The 18,011-nt window shown below is 47.3% G+C and overlaps 1 protein-coding gene across 1 annotated transcript in view; it reads left to right on the top strand.

Moving 5' to 3' along the window:
* ATXN10 (ataxin 10) overlaps positions 1 to 18,011 on the top strand; it is a 103,283-nt gene that overhangs the window by 18,754 nt on the left and 66,518 nt on the right. The window contains exons 5-7 of the mRNA XM_014533167.1: positions 618 to 776; positions 10,271 to 10,351; positions 14,056 to 14,221. Of these exons, the coding sequence (XP_014388653.1) occupies positions 618 to 776; positions 10,271 to 10,351; positions 14,056 to 14,221 (406 nt within the window). The remainder of the gene's footprint in view (positions 1 to 617; positions 777 to 10,270; positions 10,352 to 14,055; positions 14,222 to 18,011) is intronic.

Here is an 18,011-nt window from a genome sequence, read left to right as displayed (position 1 = left end):
GGAGGAAAACTGGTGCCAGCAGCCAGGGGAAGGGGCCCCCAAGGGGCCCCAGACTGCGAGAGGGCACAGGCCGGGCTGAGGGACCCACCTGAGTGCACAAATTTTTGTGCACCGGGCCTCTAGTTAATAATAATTGAGCTTAGGTGGAAGGAAAGAATTGTGGGATTCAAGTTACAGAAGTATAAAGGTAATCACTTCTCCTGAAGAGTATTATGAAGTTTAAATGAAAAAATAAATTCTGCCACTTGCCTGACCCATAATGTAATTGACAAGAGCTAAATTGAGACCTTCCTAAGATCACAGACGACAGGTGGATGAATCAGGATTTACAGTGAGGCTCTTGACTCCACATTTTATTTCTTGCCAGGATACCACCTTCCCCTTAAACAGTCTGTCCATTGTGACTATTAATGGATACTGATGTTGTGACTAATTTTATACTTGCCTTTTTTGCAATAAATAATGTACTTGTTTCAAAGTGTTGTAATTCTTCATTAAATTCTTAAAAATTTAGTATGTACTGAATTTGTTATTGGGATTATTATTATTTATTTGCTATAATTATATTTTATCATGTTGTTAAATTGGGCTAACACTTTCATTTCTTTATTTGGAAGGTCCTGCTTAAATCACCCAGACAAAAAAATTGTTGCCTACTGTTCAATGATTTTGTTTACATCCCTTAATTCTGAAAGAATGAAAGAACTGGAAGAAAACCTCAATATTGCAATTGATGTCATAGAAACTCACCAAAAGCAGCCTGAATCAGAATGGCCGTGAGTATCATGTTAGGTATTTGATTGCTTAAGAACATTCTGACAGATCACTTTCCTAATAGAGATTTTAAGTAAAAATTCAAATTATAATAATTGGACAGTAAATTAAAATGACACATGTTGACAAAATAAGAAAAGTTTCTCAGCAGCCCCTGGAGGCTTTGTGAGAGGTGAAGTGAGGTTTGAGCGGGTCCTTGAAGGGGTGAGAAGTTTTTAAGGTGGTGAGGAGGGCAAATACGTGGCTACTGTGGAGCGTGTGGGTCAGACCATTGTGGCTGCAGTGGGTGCTTCCTTAAAGGTTAGAGGTTCGTAAGTGTCCTGTGGGCATCGTTTAGATGAGAGATTCACTGTCATATTATACTTGTGGTTGGTGAGCACATTGATGTCATTTCATTCTATTTAAATATATTGAGGCTTGTTTTATGGCCTAACACCTGGTCTGTCATAGAGAATGTTCCATGTTTTTGAGAATGATGTGTATTCTGTTTTTGATGGAGTGTTCTATAGATACCTGGTAGGTCTAGTGATTTATACTGTTGTTCAAGTCTGCTGTTTCCCGGATGGTCTCCTGTCCAGTGATTCATTATTGAAAGCGGGTTGCTTTTTATTTCTCCCTTCAGTTCTGTCCGGTTTTGCACTTATTTCCGTCTGTGTTGGTAGGTACATAGAAGTTCGTAATTGCTGTGTCTTCTGAGGAATTGACTCTTTCATCATTATAAACCCATCATTTTGTTGTTTTTCTTTATTAGTGTCCTGTTTACTTTAAAATCTATTTTATTTCTGTTTGCCACATAGTGATCCGTTTGTCTTGGGTCGGGAGCCTTGAGCTGCCAGTAATCCCACCATTTCACAGGCATGAACTTCCCCAGTTTTGGCCTCTTTTAGTATGAATGTTATTGTTCTATTGAAGGTATACCTAATCTTAAAGCGATTTATATGTATGGGCATTTATTTTATTTGCATTACCATTTGCCCACAAACAGAAGTTGGTACAGAAATAATTATGTTGTTGTGCTTGACTTAGAAAACCTCCCTCGGTAATGCAAGTGTTTTTACATGACAGGTGAATCATTAGATTATTAAGCGAAATTTTCTGTAGCCTAATTCTGTTTCATTTGTTAAGTATCTTGGAGCTATATTTTATGTAAATACTTTAAAATATGTTTTTATTGATTTGAGAGAAAGAGAGAGAGAGAGGAAGAGAGAGAGAGAGAAATGGATCCGTTGCCCTCCTACATGCTCCCGCGGGGGATAGAGCCTGCAACCCCGGCATGACCGGAATCAAACCAGCGACCTCTGGGTGCATGGGATGACACTCAACCAACTGAGCCACACCGGCCAGAGCGGATCTATATTTTAACCATCTGTAATTGTTTAGCAGCATGGAATAAAGGGCAAAAGGTCGTAAATGGCAAAATATAAGATCTACTTCAGGACAGTTCAAGTTAAAGTCATCAAAGGTCACTAAAGGGGTTTAGACAGGAAAAAGGATGGGAAGCAGTAGCTAACTGTCTTCTATACACTCTGCTTGACTTATGTGAGCAGAACTCTGTATTTGGTAAACAAAAATGGGACCACAAAATACCCAGAGATGTCCAAAAACATTGTTACTTTTCACTGTTAAACCTGAACCCACCCCTGAACATGAAGAGAAAAAACTGCTTTTTGCCCTCCCAGCTCTCAACATGGGAGAGCATTCCATAGGCATGAACTTGCCCAGTTTTAGCCTCTTTTAGTGTGAATGTTATTGTTGTATTGAAATTATACCTAATTTTAAAATATTGAGAACAGTATTTTACAATGAGCACAAAAGGACATGGTGTTAGAATTCATAGGTTTAGTATCTTTTCTTGGAAAGGGACAAATGTAAGGTTTCAATAACTTTGGGTCTTTTTGTTTTGGTTCACACAGGAAAGCGTAGGCGAAGAAGGCTTTGGCACGCCTCCGTGTGAATGATTGGGATAATGTTCTTCTAAAAATGCTCGTTTCTCTTGTTCGTAGGTGTGAGCGATGTGCTCATGCTCTTAGATAACCCTGGGTGAATCGGTCCAAGGGGTGAAGTGTGGCATTTGAATCTATCTGCACCTGACCGCCCACTGACTGTGCGTTAGTAGATGGGGTCAGTGTGGAGTTGCGGAGCGTGAGAGGGTGGGGCGGCCAGTGCTGCCCTGTGCTGAGGGGCGCAGCGTGTCGGGGTCTTGTTTTCCTGCCACTGCCATCCTGGGAATGTGTTTTGCCACCATGTGCAGATGAGAGCCCCGAGACTCAGCAAGTTACTGTAGGGCTCCCACTTCGTTACTGTGTCCAGTGCTGTAAGAAATCGGTTTCGGGAGGAGGCTGAGTTTAAAGGTGAATGATGATTTCTTTCAGTTTTGGCCTCTTCCAGCGTAAACTTTAGCATTCTCTTGAACCTACGGTGTCACTACAAAAATGAATTTATAACTGTGAGTGGAGTATTACTTTTGGGTCATATTTGGGTTATCTAGTTGATTTATTTTGCATGACAAAGTTTCACTCCCAGATTGCTATCTCCTTTGCTCTAGGGATGTTTCTTGCCTTTTGGATATAAATTTTACTATTTCCTTGGCTATAAAGGTATTAGGGAGATAAATGTAATTATCCTTCCCGTTGTGGTTTGACTCTGCTGCCCCTCTTCTGTTCTCCTGCGTGCGCACTCACATTTCATAGCATGTGCCACTTGTCTGTGAGACTGTGAGCACCTTATGGCAAGATTTGGCGTTTGTTCTGGCAACCTCAACAGAACAACGTTTGGCATGTGGCAGGCAGGAGCCTAGTCTTGAGGCTTCTGAGTCTGAAGTGTCGGCAGCCCCGCTCAGATAGCACATGTGCAGAGAGAGCTTCCCGGCCTACAAGACGTCCTGGAGGGACTGGATTTGTAGGCACAGTGGGTGCAGGGGCGGCCAGACCCATCAGTACTGGCTCGCTGTGTCTCCTCTTCCTTCTGCGCTGCTTTCACTCAGGCACCGTTGCCGCCTGCGTTGTTAGCGCCTGTTCTTTATCTGCCCGAAGATGGCATGGCCCGTGGCCCGTCTTCAGCCGCCTTCCCTGTCATTGCTCATTCCTGGACGACCTTCCCTAGTTCCACAGCTTAAGATTCCTTTCTAAGTTGATGATTTCCAAATGGACGTGTCTGGCCTTGACCTCTGGCCAGAGCTTCAGACCCGTGTGTGCACCTTCCCTGGCGCTTGTAACCGAGGCCTCACACTCAGGAAGACCTCAGTCCCCCCATCTGCACTGGTTCAGCGGCCCACCTCACCTTTCACCTCGTGCTGAGGCCCGGACCCTGCTCGCCCGCACCTGAGAGTTGGTCTGGCTTCTCTTCCTCTCACTGCTTGCACGCATCAGCCCTATCTGCCGGCCGTGCTCCAAGGTCACCTGCTTCACACCCTCTCTGCCGCGACAGCTCGAGGCAGCAGCTCCCGGAGACAGACGACTGCGGGAACTGCTCGCTCACCTTTCTGCCCTCCTAGTCACCACACAGCGTAAATGCTGTAGAGCTTGCCACTCGCTTGCTTAAATAGACCCTCTGGGCGCTTCCCCCAGCACCAAGGAGCCAATTTGAAGTAACTGTCATGTCCTGGCTCCTAACTGAGCTCATTTTACTTCTGACCATTACTTATCTCCCTGCTCCTTACTTCCTACTGCTCTCGCTGCTTTTCTGTGAATTGCCCGAGTTTGTTCTCTCCTGATTCTTGACACCTGCCCTCCCTTCTGTGTGGAGTGCTCCTCCTCTGTGTGGAGTGCTCCTTTGTGTGGCGAGCTGCTCCTCTGTGTGGCATACTGCTCTTCTGCATGGAGTGCTCCTCTGGGTGGAGTGCTCCTCTGTGTGGCGAGCTGCTCCTCTGTGTGGTGTGCTGCTCTTCTGTGTGGAGTGCTCCTCTGTGTGGAGTGCTCCTCTGCGTGGAGTGCTCCTCTGTGTGGCATACTGCTCTTCTGCATGGAGTGCTCCTCTGGGTGGAGTGCTCCTCTGCGTGGCATGCTGCTCCTCTGCGTGGAGGGCTTCTCTGCGTGGCGTGCTCCTCTGCGTGGTGTGCTGCTCCTCTGCGTGGAGGGCTTCTCTGCGTGGCGTGCTCCTCTGCGTGGTGTGCTGCTCCTCTGCGTGGAGGGCTTCTCTGCGTGGCGTGCTCCTCTGCGTGGTGTGCTGCTCCTCTGCGTGGAGGGCTTCTCTGCGTGGCGTGCTCCTCTGCGTGGTGTGCTGCTCCTCTGCGTGGAGGGCTTCTCTGCGTGGCGTGCTCCTCTGCGTGGTGTGCTGCTCCTCTGCGTGGAGGGCTTCTCTGCGTGGCGTGCTCCTCTGCGTGGTGTGCTGCTCCTCTGCGTGGAGGGCTTCTCTGCGTGGCGTGCTCCTCTGCGTGGTGTGCTGCTCCTCTGCGTGGAGGGCTTCTCTGCGTGGCGTGCTCCTCTGCGTGGTGTGCTGCTCCTCTGCGTGGAGGGCTTCTCTGCGTGGCGTGCTCCTCTGCGTGGTGTGCTGCTCCTCTGCGTGGAGGGCTTCTCTGCGTGGCGTGCTCCTCTGCGTGGTGTGCTGCTCCTCTGCGTGGAGGGCTTCTCTGCGTGGCGTGCTCCTCTGCGTGGTGTGCTGCTCCTCTGCGTGGAGGGCTTCTCTGCGTGGCGTGCTCCTCTGCGTGGTGTGCTGCTCCTCTGCGTGGAGGGCTTCTCTGCGTGGCGTGCTCCTCTGCGTGGCGAGCTGCTCCTCTGCGTGGCGTGCTGCTCCTCTGCGTGGAGGGCTCCTCTGTGTGGAGGGCTCTTCCTCTGTGTGGCGTGCTCCTCCTCTGTGTGGCGTGCTGCTCCTCTGCGTGGAGGGCTCCTCTGCGTGGCATACTGCTCCTCTGCGTGGAGGGCTCCTCCTCTGTGTGGAGGGCTCTTCCTCTGTGTGGCATGCTCCTCCTCTGCGTGGAGGGCTCTTCCTCTGCGTGGCATGCTGCTCCTCTGCGTGGAGGGCTTCTCTGCGTGGCGTTCTCCTCTGCGTGGCGTGCTGCTCCTCTGTGTGGTATACTGCTCTTCTGCGTGGCGTGCTCCTCTGCGTGGCGAGCTGCTCCTCTGCGTGGCGTGCTGCTCCTCTGCGTGGAGGGCTCCTCTGTGTGGAGGGCTCTTCCTCTGTGTGGCGTGCTCCTCCTCTGTGTGGCGTGCTGCTCCTCTGCGTGGAGGGCTCCTCTGCGTGGCATACTGCTCCTCTGCGTGGAGGGCTCCTCCTCTGTGTGGAGGGCTCTTCCTCTGTGTGGCATGCTCCTCCTCTGCGTGGAGGGCTCTTCCTCTGCGTGGCATGCTGCTCCTCTGCGTGGAGGGCTTCTCCTCTGTGTGGCATGCTCCTCTGCGTGGCGTGCTCCTCCTCTGCGTGGAGGGCTTCTCCTTTGTGTGGTGTGTACCCCAAACTCTGGTGCAGTGGGAACAGCGGCACACAGCTCCTCTGCATGGAGGGCTTCTCCTCTGCGTGGAGGGCTCCTCCTCTGTGTGGAATGCTCTTCCTCTGTGTGGAGTGCCACAGCCTGCTTTTATAAATACACTAGAGGCCCGGTGCATGAAATTCGTGCACTGGGTGTGTGTGTGTGTGGGGGGGGGGTTTTCTCAGCCCAGCCTGCACCCTCTCCAATCTGGGACCCCTCTCACAATCCAGGAATGCTGACTCCTAACTGCTCGCCTGCCTGCCTGCCTGATTGCCCCTAACTGCTTCTGCCTACCAGCCTGATCACCCCCTAACCACTCTCCTAACAGCCTGATCGATGCCTAACTGCTCCCCTGCCGGCCCGAAGCCCCTAACTGCCCTCCCCTGCTAGCCTGGTCACCCCTAACTGCCCTCCCCTCCGGGCCTGGTCCCCCCAACTGCCCTCCCCTGCAGGCCTGATCGCCCACAACTGCCCTCTTCTGCAGGCCTGGTCCCCCCAACTGCCCTCCCCTGCTGGCCTGGTCACCCACAACTGCCCTCCCCTGCCGGCCATCTTGTGTGTTAGAGTGATGGCCAATTTGCATATTACCCCTTTATTATATAGGATTTTTATCGGTACACAGCCATACTCATTAATTATGTATTTATTGTCTCTGGCTGCTTTCATGCTGCCATGAAAGACCAAGTAGCAGAGACTTGGGCCCCGTAGTCTCAAATATTTAGTACTAGGCCCTTTATGGGAAAAGTGTCTGCTGTGTCGTATTTGTTGAATGAGTTGGGTGATGGTGGTGTCTTGGCCTCCAGTTGCCTTGGGCTTGTCTGGTTCCCGTGCCTTTGTTGAGAGACTCCCAGAGGTCCGGGCGGGCCTTCCCGGGAGCCCTGTGCCGGCGAAGCTCAGGTGCTGCGGTGAGAGCCAGAGCCTGCAGTGCGCGAGCGCGGAAGTGTGGTCCCCCCACCCAGTACGCGTACCGCTGTTCCCACTGCACCGGAGCTTGGGGTGCTTCTCAAGGTGTCTACACGCAGCTCTGACCTGGAGTCGCATGTAGAATGCAACTTGGGATGTTTGTGTGCACATCTTTTTGTGAAAGTTGGAATACTTTAGGACATAAGTAAACATTTTCTTTGTCAACATTGGCTGGCACGCGTACTGCGAAGTTTGGGAATTACAGAGGTTTCTCCAGGAGCAGGTTAGCCCACAGATCTGTGCGGTGTGTGAGGTGTGCGAGTGGTCCTTCCAGGCTCATGTTCTCTCCCTGGTCAGCCTTTTTCCCAGGCCGGGTCCCGTGTTCACTCTGGTGGAGCTTTCCGAGCTGCGTGACTGAGCCCAGCTGGCAGGTGTGGGCTCTTTCTTGAAAGGAAGAGTTTCTGTTATTTGAAGAAGGTGAAAGGGATATTAGGATAAAAATGGCAGACATCCACAAGAACTCAGTCAATGTTTGATGAATGAGTGAATCATTTTCATTGTCTGTACTGCTTTCGAAGTTAAATATTACTTAATTTCTCTTATTTGGTTGGCGTTGCATTCTGATGTTATTACTAGAAACTGGAGAAGCAGGACACCGTGATGCTGAGAGGGTGGGCACCGTGTCCAGTGTCTGCTGCCAGCGGGTTAGGACTGAGACCCTGGCCCAGCTCTCTCTCTATGACTCAGGTGTCTGCGCTTCTCTCGAGGGGGCGGGAGAGGAAGGGGGGCAGAAACGGGCGTGTAAGAACGGCAGTTCACTGGCCTTGCCCGGGCAGCACTCGGGATCCAGCTGGTGTCAGACTTTCTCAGAGATGGTAGCTCACGGCTTTGCAGTGGAGCATGGCCTTGGGGTCGTCGGGCTGATGGATGGCTGTGTGCCTGTGTGCTTCCTGGAGCCCGGAAATGTCACCGACAGGAGCAGGAGGCTGTTGGCTGTGCAGTGCGGGCAGCTTTGCCCAGGTCGCTGTATTAGCCGCTGTGGGTGGGGTTCCCCGATCTCAAAGCAAACCAGGAGGGTGGCATTCATTTTCAAGAGCGTGTTTAAATCAGATTCTTTATTCAACCAATGAGCTGTGCAAACATTTTCTAGGCGTTTGCAGTCAATGAAATAGATTTGATTTATGTTACAAATAAGCGTTGACATTGTGGACTTGTGTATGGAAATGGCCATAAGTGGCTCTCACTTTTAGAAAATTTCCAACGCTGACTTTAGGGTCACCTGCTTCCCAATGACAGTCACTGTTCACGGTCCTTTCCCTGTGCTCCCTGATGGGCAGATGGCCTTTACCACCTTATGCCTGGTGGTAGAGACACTGGGATGCAGATCATGTTAATCTCTTCAAAACCAATTATAAGCAAGAGAGAGAGAGAGAGAGAGAAAGAGAGAGAAGAGAGAGAAGAGAAAAGAGGGACCTTCATGCACTTTGGCTTTTAGCCAGTGTGGAAACTTGTAAAATTGTGGTCAGTGCTTTACCATCAACAACTTGCTTTGTGAACACTGGCTGTTCTGTAATTACATTTAAGTGAGGAATTTCCCTATTAAACTGAGCTCTGCCTCCAACTGCCTGGGGCAGGTCCACTATGGCCCCAGAGGCTGAGAGTAATTGGTGGGAGGGAAACCAGGCCCCCCAAGCGCCTGCAGCGGAACTGAAGGGAGCACTCAGGAGCGCGGACAGGATCCCATTTCTAGCTTTTTCTTTCTGTGAAATAAAGATGTACTTCTCCGTGCCCCTTCCGCTCCGACTTCTGCCTCTTGGATAGGATGTGTTTCTGACCCTCCCCCGGGCAGTCTGTCCCACTCTCCATAGACTTGGAGAACGACTGGAGTGTTCCTGTCTCTAGATGTCCTTGCACATTTTGGGTTGTAGATTAGTGGGACCCTGCCTCCCTCTTACAGAATTACCACCGAATTTCTGAATTTACAGAAATAGTTCTGCAAAAAAATTAATCACAAATTAAAGTGTGTAACTTAGCAAATATGGAGTGTGATTGGGTCTCTGTTGTGAAAGTTTTCACCTGTGGTTTCTCGAGTCGATATTTGGTAAGAAAGTAAATGCAGTGAATTTTTACTAAAAATTGAGAATTTATGCAGCACCCTGGAGTGGAGAGTGTATGTATTATATTTAGAAAAATAATCTCAGCATCTACCACATAAAAACTTCTGCATAACTGAGCCACTTAAACGACCATTTTCGAGTCACTAGAAGAGCATTCCATCGCTTTGCTGTGTGCGGATTGTGGAGGAAGTGGCGGAGGGGGTTAGGTTTTGTTTTTATGTGAAGTGACAGCATTGTGGTGGCTAATGTGCTTCATCCTGTTATCGTTCTGAAAGCCATACTTTTATTTGTTAAGAAGTAATTAAATAAACTATGACTGTACATATATTGGCTTTTTAATAGCCACTTCGATTACTCTAAACTTGGAATGAACAGTGTGTTCTTTAGCTCTTAAGTCTTCAGATGCCCTCTGGTAAATAGATGCAGAACTCATTAATAAACCGTTCAATCTTCCAGCTGTCACGGGGGCACTTTGAAGAATATGCTCGTAATCTGTGCCTGGGGGTTCGCGCAATTGATCTCTAAGTTTGGATGCTGCGCTGCCTGACAGTGAGGATGTTTTCTTGGTAACTTGAGAGCTTTACAGAGGAGATAATCAAGCCAGTGTTCACTGCCTGTGGTTGGCGTATGTTCCCATGAAAAACAGTAGGATGTTCTCTTTCTCGGGTCATGTTCGCACCAAGCTTCTGACTAAACCAGTGAAAGTGTTTCTGTTTATTCCTGAGCTTGCAGCTAAATTCCATTCTGCTGTTTCAACTCCACTGAAGTGTTTTTCCTTCCCCAGCTTTGCCGAATGCGATAGCAGGCCCTTTCTTCCAGCTGGGTAAAGCGGAATCATTTCAGTAAATGTTTCAGAAATAAGATTGGAGAGAAATATTGTGAGAGCTTTAATTTTCCTCTAGCTGCTAATAGAAAATAGTATGTGAACCTCTTAAAACATCTTAAGATTACGGCTAATCAAGAATTCAATTAAAAGGAGTGCTTTTATGTGTAAGATACGCCTATAAAGTTGATAAGGCCATGTCTGTTTGACTATGTTTCTAGTAACCAAACTTCTTTCTCCTTTTTTCCTTAGGTTCTTGATTATTACAGACCATTTTCTGAAAAGTCCGGAATTGGTGAGAGCCATGTATGCCAAAATGAGCAATCAAGAAAGGTAACCCCAAAAACCAGTGTGGTTTTGAGTATTTAGCATTCCATATAGGGTATCCTGTACACATGACTGAAAACTGTGTGGTTTCTTAGTTGGCACAAAATCTCTAAATACATGTTTCTGTGTCAGTAATGGTTTGAAATTGGTTGGTTAACATTACAGCTTCGCCACAACAGGCAGTGGTTAGCGCGGGGCTGCAGAATCCAGGTTGGCGCCATTGTCCAGGGAAGCCACATTCAAAAACGCCAGGAGCAAAATGTTGTGCTTGTGCCGTGCTTTATCCTAGTCATTCCTGCAACTAGATATTCCTGCTGTGTGTTTGAAGAGTGCGCATCTGTCCACCTCGCTGATAGGATAGTTTGGGATATACGCTCCCAGGTGGTAGTTTCCGGTAGGTAATTCAGACCCACGGAAAATGGGTGCCCGGCGGGGACCTCCCCGCTGTTGCAGTGGGCAGAGCAGCGAGTGCCCTGAGAGCGAGCCGGCTCCCTGCCCGCCTGGCGATAGGAATTCTGTGTGTGACTGTGGCCAGGTCTTTATCGTGTTTGGATTCAGTTTCCTGACCTATAAAATTAGAGGATTAAACAAAATGATTCACAGTTCTCTTTCCATTCCAATAGGATGTGTTTTTCCAAACCTTATTGGAAATGTTGTCTTAGGAAAATAAAACTTACTCAGAAATCTGATGATCAGAAACTGATATAATGGTTAAGAACTTTAAAAATGTTACTCTTTTGATTGTAGTCACAATTTTTATAATTGCTGTGGTTTTGAAATTTTGCCTGTGTGTTTGGGTCTAACATTAAGCTTTATGCACTCCTTCGTAGTCGTGTTAAGTACTGATTTTTCTTTAATATCTTTAACAAAAAAGAAAAGTTCATGCTTATAAAGTGAGTTTAAATGCCATGTTTATAAATCCATGACCCCTGCTACTGCCACATATGTATACGTTTATTCCTGAAAGAGAATTATTTGTAGTTTTTTTTGTTTGTTTGTTTTTTTTACCTAAAATAAGTAACTTGATGAGCACTGGTAGAAATTAGTCATTGCTTTGCAGTAAGGAACACACGAGTACACGAATACATAGTGTAATTGTGATTTAATACTCATGTTTGTATTTTCTGCATTGCTGTCAAGTGATCTGTTTTTCAACTAATCATTAGCTAAGCCAGCCGTGGGCAAACTACGGCCCGCGGGCCGGATCTGGCCCGTTTGAAATGAATAAAACTAAAAAAAAAAAAAAGACCGTACCCTTTTAGGTAATGATGTTTACTTTGAATTTATATTAGTTCACACAAACACTCCATCCATGCTTTTGTTCCGGCCTCCGGTCCAGTTTAAGAACCCATTGTGGCCCTCGAGTCAAAAAGTTTGCCCACCCCTGAAGCAAATGAGGATGGCAGACAATAGTTTCCATTTTTATTTAGAAACCAGTGGTGGCCGCTGCTTCCCTCCTTCGTGGGAGTTTTCTGCTCAAGCGTGATCTCCTCCTCCGCCTCCTGTATTCTCCTTCCCAGGAGGAGTGCTATCCCCTCCTCACAGAACTTAGCAGACATTGGCCCGTGTGCCATTACATAACCTGTCGTACAGCGGACCGTGCCACGTGCCTGCCTGCTGCTGCTCGGCACTCCCGTCAGGTGCTGTGTGCGGGAAGGGTTTGGTCTTTCCTATTCTGCGATGTCCACGTTGCCTGGGCACAGAACAGGTGCAAAACAGGGTTTTTTGAATGGAAGCATGCGCGGCTGAGGGGTTTCCTTACGCACGGAAGGGTCTTTAGTAGCTGGTTAGGGTGTGTGAGCCCTGGCATCCTACACAGGGCAACCTATCCTGTGGGGCCCGCCTCCACTTTCCAGGTCGCAATGGTCACTGCGAGCGATACCGAGTTACAGTCTTCCAGGCACAGCGAGGTGGAAGGTGGCGTCTAGGAGGGGACCTTGCTCTTTTCAAAATGCTTATTTTATACAAGAAGATGTGTCAGAAATTTAACATCTAATTGACCACATCCTAAATCTACAAATGTCACTAAGAGCCACCCTCCCCTCTCCTCTGCACTTGGTATTATGGGTAGTCATTGCTTTTACTATGAATACATTATCAGTGAAAGCATTGACAGGTTTTGCTCCTACGAACTTGTGCACAGCTCTTGTTAGGTGAGCCAGGCGCTGTCCCAAGCGCCACAGGGGCAGCTCAGTCACTGTCAGCCTCGGCAGGCCGGCACTCCTGTCGTCCTGCGTTGCAGGTGCGCACACGGAGGGAGAGAGGTTAGTGGCTTGTCCAGGCCTCCCTGCGGTGGACGGCAGCCTGGCTCTGGAGCCTGTCTTGATAACACTGCCCTGTGCCGCCTACGGAAGGCCATTGGGTAGGATAACATCTGTGTTGTATGTAAAAACGTAAAAGACACCCGACAGTACACTGTATGAGGACAGTTAAAGTGAATTCCTTTACGAGAAGATAATCATTCTCTCATCGGTGGCTTATTTCTCCTGAATACCGTGTATTTCTCTAACGTTGACGTGTCGAGTATGGTGGTTTAGATGTCATGACCAGACAGCCGATGCCAGTTCAGCGAATGAATGAAGACCTGAATGAGAGCCTCACCCTCCGTTCCATGGGAGGTAGATTTTGCTGGAGGTGCGTCTTGTGGTTCATATTGCACGTAGTTATACGGCCTCGGCCAGATTACTAGCTGCTGCGGACTTTGTTTTCCAGAAACATGAACCATAAATATTCTGGCTTGAGATTTGTACTTTTGCTCCTCCTGCCCTCTGAATTGCACATATACACATGGAAGCAATTTAATGATGCCAGCAAACTTTGTGATACATGTGATGAAAGGAAGCGGGGCCCCTCTCTGGTGTAGAAATGAAGACTTGTACATATAATCCCAGGTCAGAATAGGATTTTGAGGAACATACTTGGTTTATGCTGGATAGGTTGCCCTGTATATAATTTGTTTTTTTCTAGGAAAAGGAAAAAGGTTGTTGAATAAAAATATTTATTGATAATTTAAATATTGATGTAAAAAATGGCATAGGTTGGGTTTCAGATTTATGTTTTTGTAAACTCAAATGATGAAACAAACAAAAAAGCCAACCTTCCCAAGAAAGATAGTAAAATGAGCAGCTAAGGCACCCGACCCAGGAGCGGGAGAGCCGTGGCTCTCAGGTGGGTGACCCTGGGCAGGCAGCCTGCGTAAGCCTCTCACCACCCTGGTGTGAGGCGGAGCACCGGCCTCGCAGTTCTGTGTGCACCAAATGAGAAAATGGGTGGAAAGCGCTTCGCTCTAGTAAGTAGTGAATGTTGATTTTATAGTTCTGATCACTCAGAGAATGATTAAGTATACATTTCCTGAAAAAATAAAAAAAATAAGTAGTGAATGTTGCCCATTTGACTTTGCTATTGTTATTATTGTTGATATATTAGAAAACTGGCAGCATTTCTGAAGTTTGAATTATTTTAGTGCTCAAAGTAATAATATAAAAGGTGCTTTTTTCTGTAGCCTCGCCATATCAAAGAAATCAAGATTTTTAAAAAACAGGTGATTGATGAGGGTTAATTTTATTCTCAAATCCTGTTTCCCCAGCTAGACATTATAAGCAAAGTACGGAAGTTAAAGAGTAAAAATGTTCTCTTACAGTGGTCTCTAGATATTTCTAGCGCTGTGGCATCCCAGTATTGCATGTTCCTGTAAAGTCTTTGCTTCACAGGGTCACACTCTTGGACGTTCTAATAGCCAAGATGGTGGGCGAGGAGCCTCTGACCAAGGATGACACAACTGCGCTCCTGGGCCATGCCGAGCTCGTCGCCAGCACCTTCGTGGACCAGTGCAGGGTTGTGCTGAAACTGACTGCCGGGCAGCATGATGACGACGAGGTGAGAAGACAGACTTCCCAACTCAACTAGGTCCTCTGAGAATTCTTTTTACAAGCTTTTCAGAAAGATTACATAAGTATCGCGATAGTCAGATGTCTCTCTCCTCACCCTTCATATGTTGGAAACCTAATGACAGAGTTGATAGTGTTAGGAGGTGGGGCTTTTGGCACGTGATCAGGTCATGGTGGAGCCCTTATGAGTAGGGTTAGTGCCCCAGAAAGATCCCTCGCCCCTCCCACCACGTGAGGGCATAGCAAGAAGCCAGCAATCTGCAACCTGCAAGGCTTCCTCCCCAAACCAGCCACCCCAGCACCTGATCTTGTACCTGATCTTGAACGAACTGCAAGAAATAATTTCCCTTGTTTATAAGCCATACTAATGGCCCAGTGCACAGATTCGTGCACATTGAAAAGAAATTAATTAGAATTCCTGGGACAGTACAGAAGCTTGAAGGGCGTCTGGGCAGGGCAGGCAGGAGGGGGTAAGAAAACTCACGCTTGGCTCATGGTGCTGGCTCCAGTGCAGGGACTAATGCAGGCGGTCCTGGGTAGTCCCACGGTCCCTCCTGTCCAGCCTCACCTGGGGCGGCTTGAAGGTCGTCTGCGGAGTGAGCGGGGTCCCTCCGGCAGGTGGGGTCCCTTGGCCTGGCCTGAGGGGATCGAGCCGAAACCGGCTCTCAGACAACCCCCCGAGGGGTCCTGGAGTGCAAGAGGGCACTCTGCAAAGTTGCTGTCATACAGGGTGTGGAACGTAAATGCAAGTGTGCAGTAAACCAGATTCGGGGTTGTGGAATGTAAATGCAAGTGTGCAGTAAACCAGATTCGGGGCGACAATGCCCCAGCAACAACATAACCCACAGCAGAAGGTGGAATCACACGGCCCCAAGAGGAATCGGGCTCCCTCCTCTCTTGTTCCAGGGTGCATCACCCAAGAACCGCCACTGCCAAGTCACGGTAGCTCCAGCTCCTGCATTGAGTGTCTGCCCCCTGGTGGTCTGCACGTTATAGGTACCAGCCGGTCGGCCGGTCACTTAGCCTTTTATATATATAGATTATGCTGTTTTTGTTAGAGCAGTTTAAATAGACTAAGACTGTATCCTTATTTTAGAACAGTTAAGAAAATACAGATAAAGGAAAACAATATTCTTATTCACAACCATTCAAAGTTAATGACAACAATTCTAGTTAATATATTTAGGCAGATAACATCGAATAGACACATGCATATGTACACATGTGCACACACACATTAAAAATGAAATGATTCGGTGCCATCTCTTTGTAAATTCCTGTTGTTTCTTCTGAATGTAAGCTCCATGCGCACAGAAGTTTTGACTACGTTTGTAGTACTATGTACATAGTGGGCACTTAGCAAATATTTTCTGAATGAATGAACAATGGTTTGTTAATGGCTTTTTAAAGTGCCAGTGTAGCACTCTAAGTAAAGAATTTATCATCATTTATTTGTGCAGCTACAGGGAGCTGGACATTGAGGTGTCCCTGTTTGTGTTGGTTCTGAAGAGTGCTCTAGACTGTGTCTCCGTAGCAGCATCTTTGTACACTTCCATGCTTGTTAACCCAGGCGCAGTCCCAGACGTGGCCTGCTGGGCGGAAGGGTTGATCCTGTTGGAAAGCTTAGGATGCACATTTGCAAATTGCCTTCCAGAGTTTGTTTCTTCTGACGTTGCAGGAGATTCCTGTTCACCCACACCCTGGTTGGCCCCTTCAGGCATTTTTACTCTCCCAAGCCTCTACCCTACGTCATTCCGGCCTTTCCTTTGCTAAGCTAGCTCACATTCTGTTTCCCTCCTCTTCACTTTAGAAATTCTCTTTATTTTAATTGATTTCTTTTTCCTTTGGTCTTAAAGTTGGAATTGGATTTTCTCTGGAATTCTATTCAGCAGTATAAAGAAATACATTTCTGAGACAAGAACAGAGATGAATCTCACATGCAGCGATGAAAGAAGCCAGGCAGGCTAGAGAGTGTAGTCTGATTCCACCTCAAGCTCCGCAGCACACCGCTTACCACTCATGGCGAGACAGCTCAGCTGTCCCTGGGCTGCCAGCGGACAGGTGGGGTTGGCTGCGGAGGGCACGCGGGAATGTCATGGGCAATAGAAATATTATACATAGCTGTGTACATTCACACAGCTCAGTACCATAGACTTAAGAGCATGTATTTTATTGCATGTAACTTCTACCTCAGTGAAGTTGATTTAATCAGCATGTTCAGAAACACAATAATGGGTCCTTTCTGTGCTGATAGGAATGATGAAGAGAGAGAATCACTTTGGCAAATAGGTGGAGGGATAGGTGAGGGCTTGCCCTTTGGTGGGACCATCCTCTTTCTCCAGATGGGAAGGAGGGTGTGGTCACTGCTCCATCGCACCTGGAGACTCCGATCTGGGAGCCTGCGAACTCCTGCCACAAATGCAGGGCGTGGTTACGACGCTCCTGCCACAAAGGTGTGCTTCGTTCTGGGGCATGTACTTTTCCTCGGGGTTACTTTGCTATTGATGTTCATGCCGGCCATGTGCGGTCTCGCCGATAAAGCCAATATTTGCGTTGCCTTTTGCTGTGACAGAGGAGGAGAAAGAGAACGCCCTCACTCACGGGTTTGCCTGTCCTTCGTGGAGACAGAGTTGCGTGTTTCCAGCAGGAGGAGCAGTGAGCTGAGCTTCTAGGAGGTTAAAATGAATTCTCCAGAACAGAAGGGCGGGAAAGCTTAGTGCTGGTGAAACCTCAGCTGTAAATGTTCTCACGGCTCTTATATTTATAGTGTTTTTGAGTTCAATATTATCATCAGTGACCTGATGGAACTATATTTAGGAAATTTTACATTTTTCCTCCAAAGAGGTTTTTGTCTAAGGTGGGAGAAATTATTACATATTAAGTGATAGAAAATTGTGGACAGTTTCCTTTTGAAAACCCCCAATAGTTCACTTTTTGATAATTCATTGATCTATATACATGCATGACTTGTGCATATTAGTGTATATACGTTATCCTTTCACTTACAAGTTTAAAAAGCTATGGTCATTTTTTACAGACCCCTTGCCTCAATATTTATACATCCTGGTGTCCTGGTGTGGTCTCCACCGATGCTTGAGAGTCAGGAGTTTGTGAGCTGATTGTTAAACTCTTGGTAGCTTGAAAGCGGCCGTTGTGGAGTATCTATAGCGCGGAAATCGGCCACTTTACCAGCAAACCACTGCATTTACCCACCTGTGATATTTTTAGGACAAGATAACCAGTAACGTGCTCATAATACTATGTCTGAAAAATCAGAAAGAGGCAATCATTTTTACAGCATCTGGTTTTTAATTTATGTATTCATTCGGCTTTAAGATCCTGAGGTTTTATCCATATCTCTTCCTCTATAAAAATGGTCTTAGATTATGATGTTAATATACCTGTTTCTGTCTTTTGGTATATTTTTGCATACTTCCGAGATACATGCCCTTAACCAGGAATCGAACCCGAGACCCTTTGGTCCTCGGGCCGATGCTCTAACTGCTGAGCAACCAGCCAGGGCCATCAGTTAATTTTATATGTATCTCTAAAAGATAAGGAGTCTTCACACATAAGTGAAGTACAGTTAGCACATTTAAAATTTTTAAATTTTAGTATCAAACAGTATTTACATTACCCCCATCGTCTACTTTCCCCCCAAATTTATTTCTTTGATTTGGGATACAAATAGGGCCATACATTGCAATTGGTTGATAGGTCTCAGATCTCCCTTCCTACTAGTGTGTAGGTTACCCCCGCCCCCATCCCTCTTCCTTCTC

This window comes from Myotis brandtii, unplaced genomic scaffold, assembly GCF_000412655.1.
Source record: "Myotis brandtii unplaced genomic scaffold, ASM41265v1 scaffold952, whole genome shotgun sequence".
Lineage (NCBI taxonomy): Eukaryota > Metazoa > Chordata > Mammalia > Chiroptera > Vespertilionidae > Myotis > Myotis brandtii.
The sequence above is the reverse complement of the archived record's forward strand: the minus strand, read 5'-3'. Positions and strand labels throughout refer to the sequence as shown.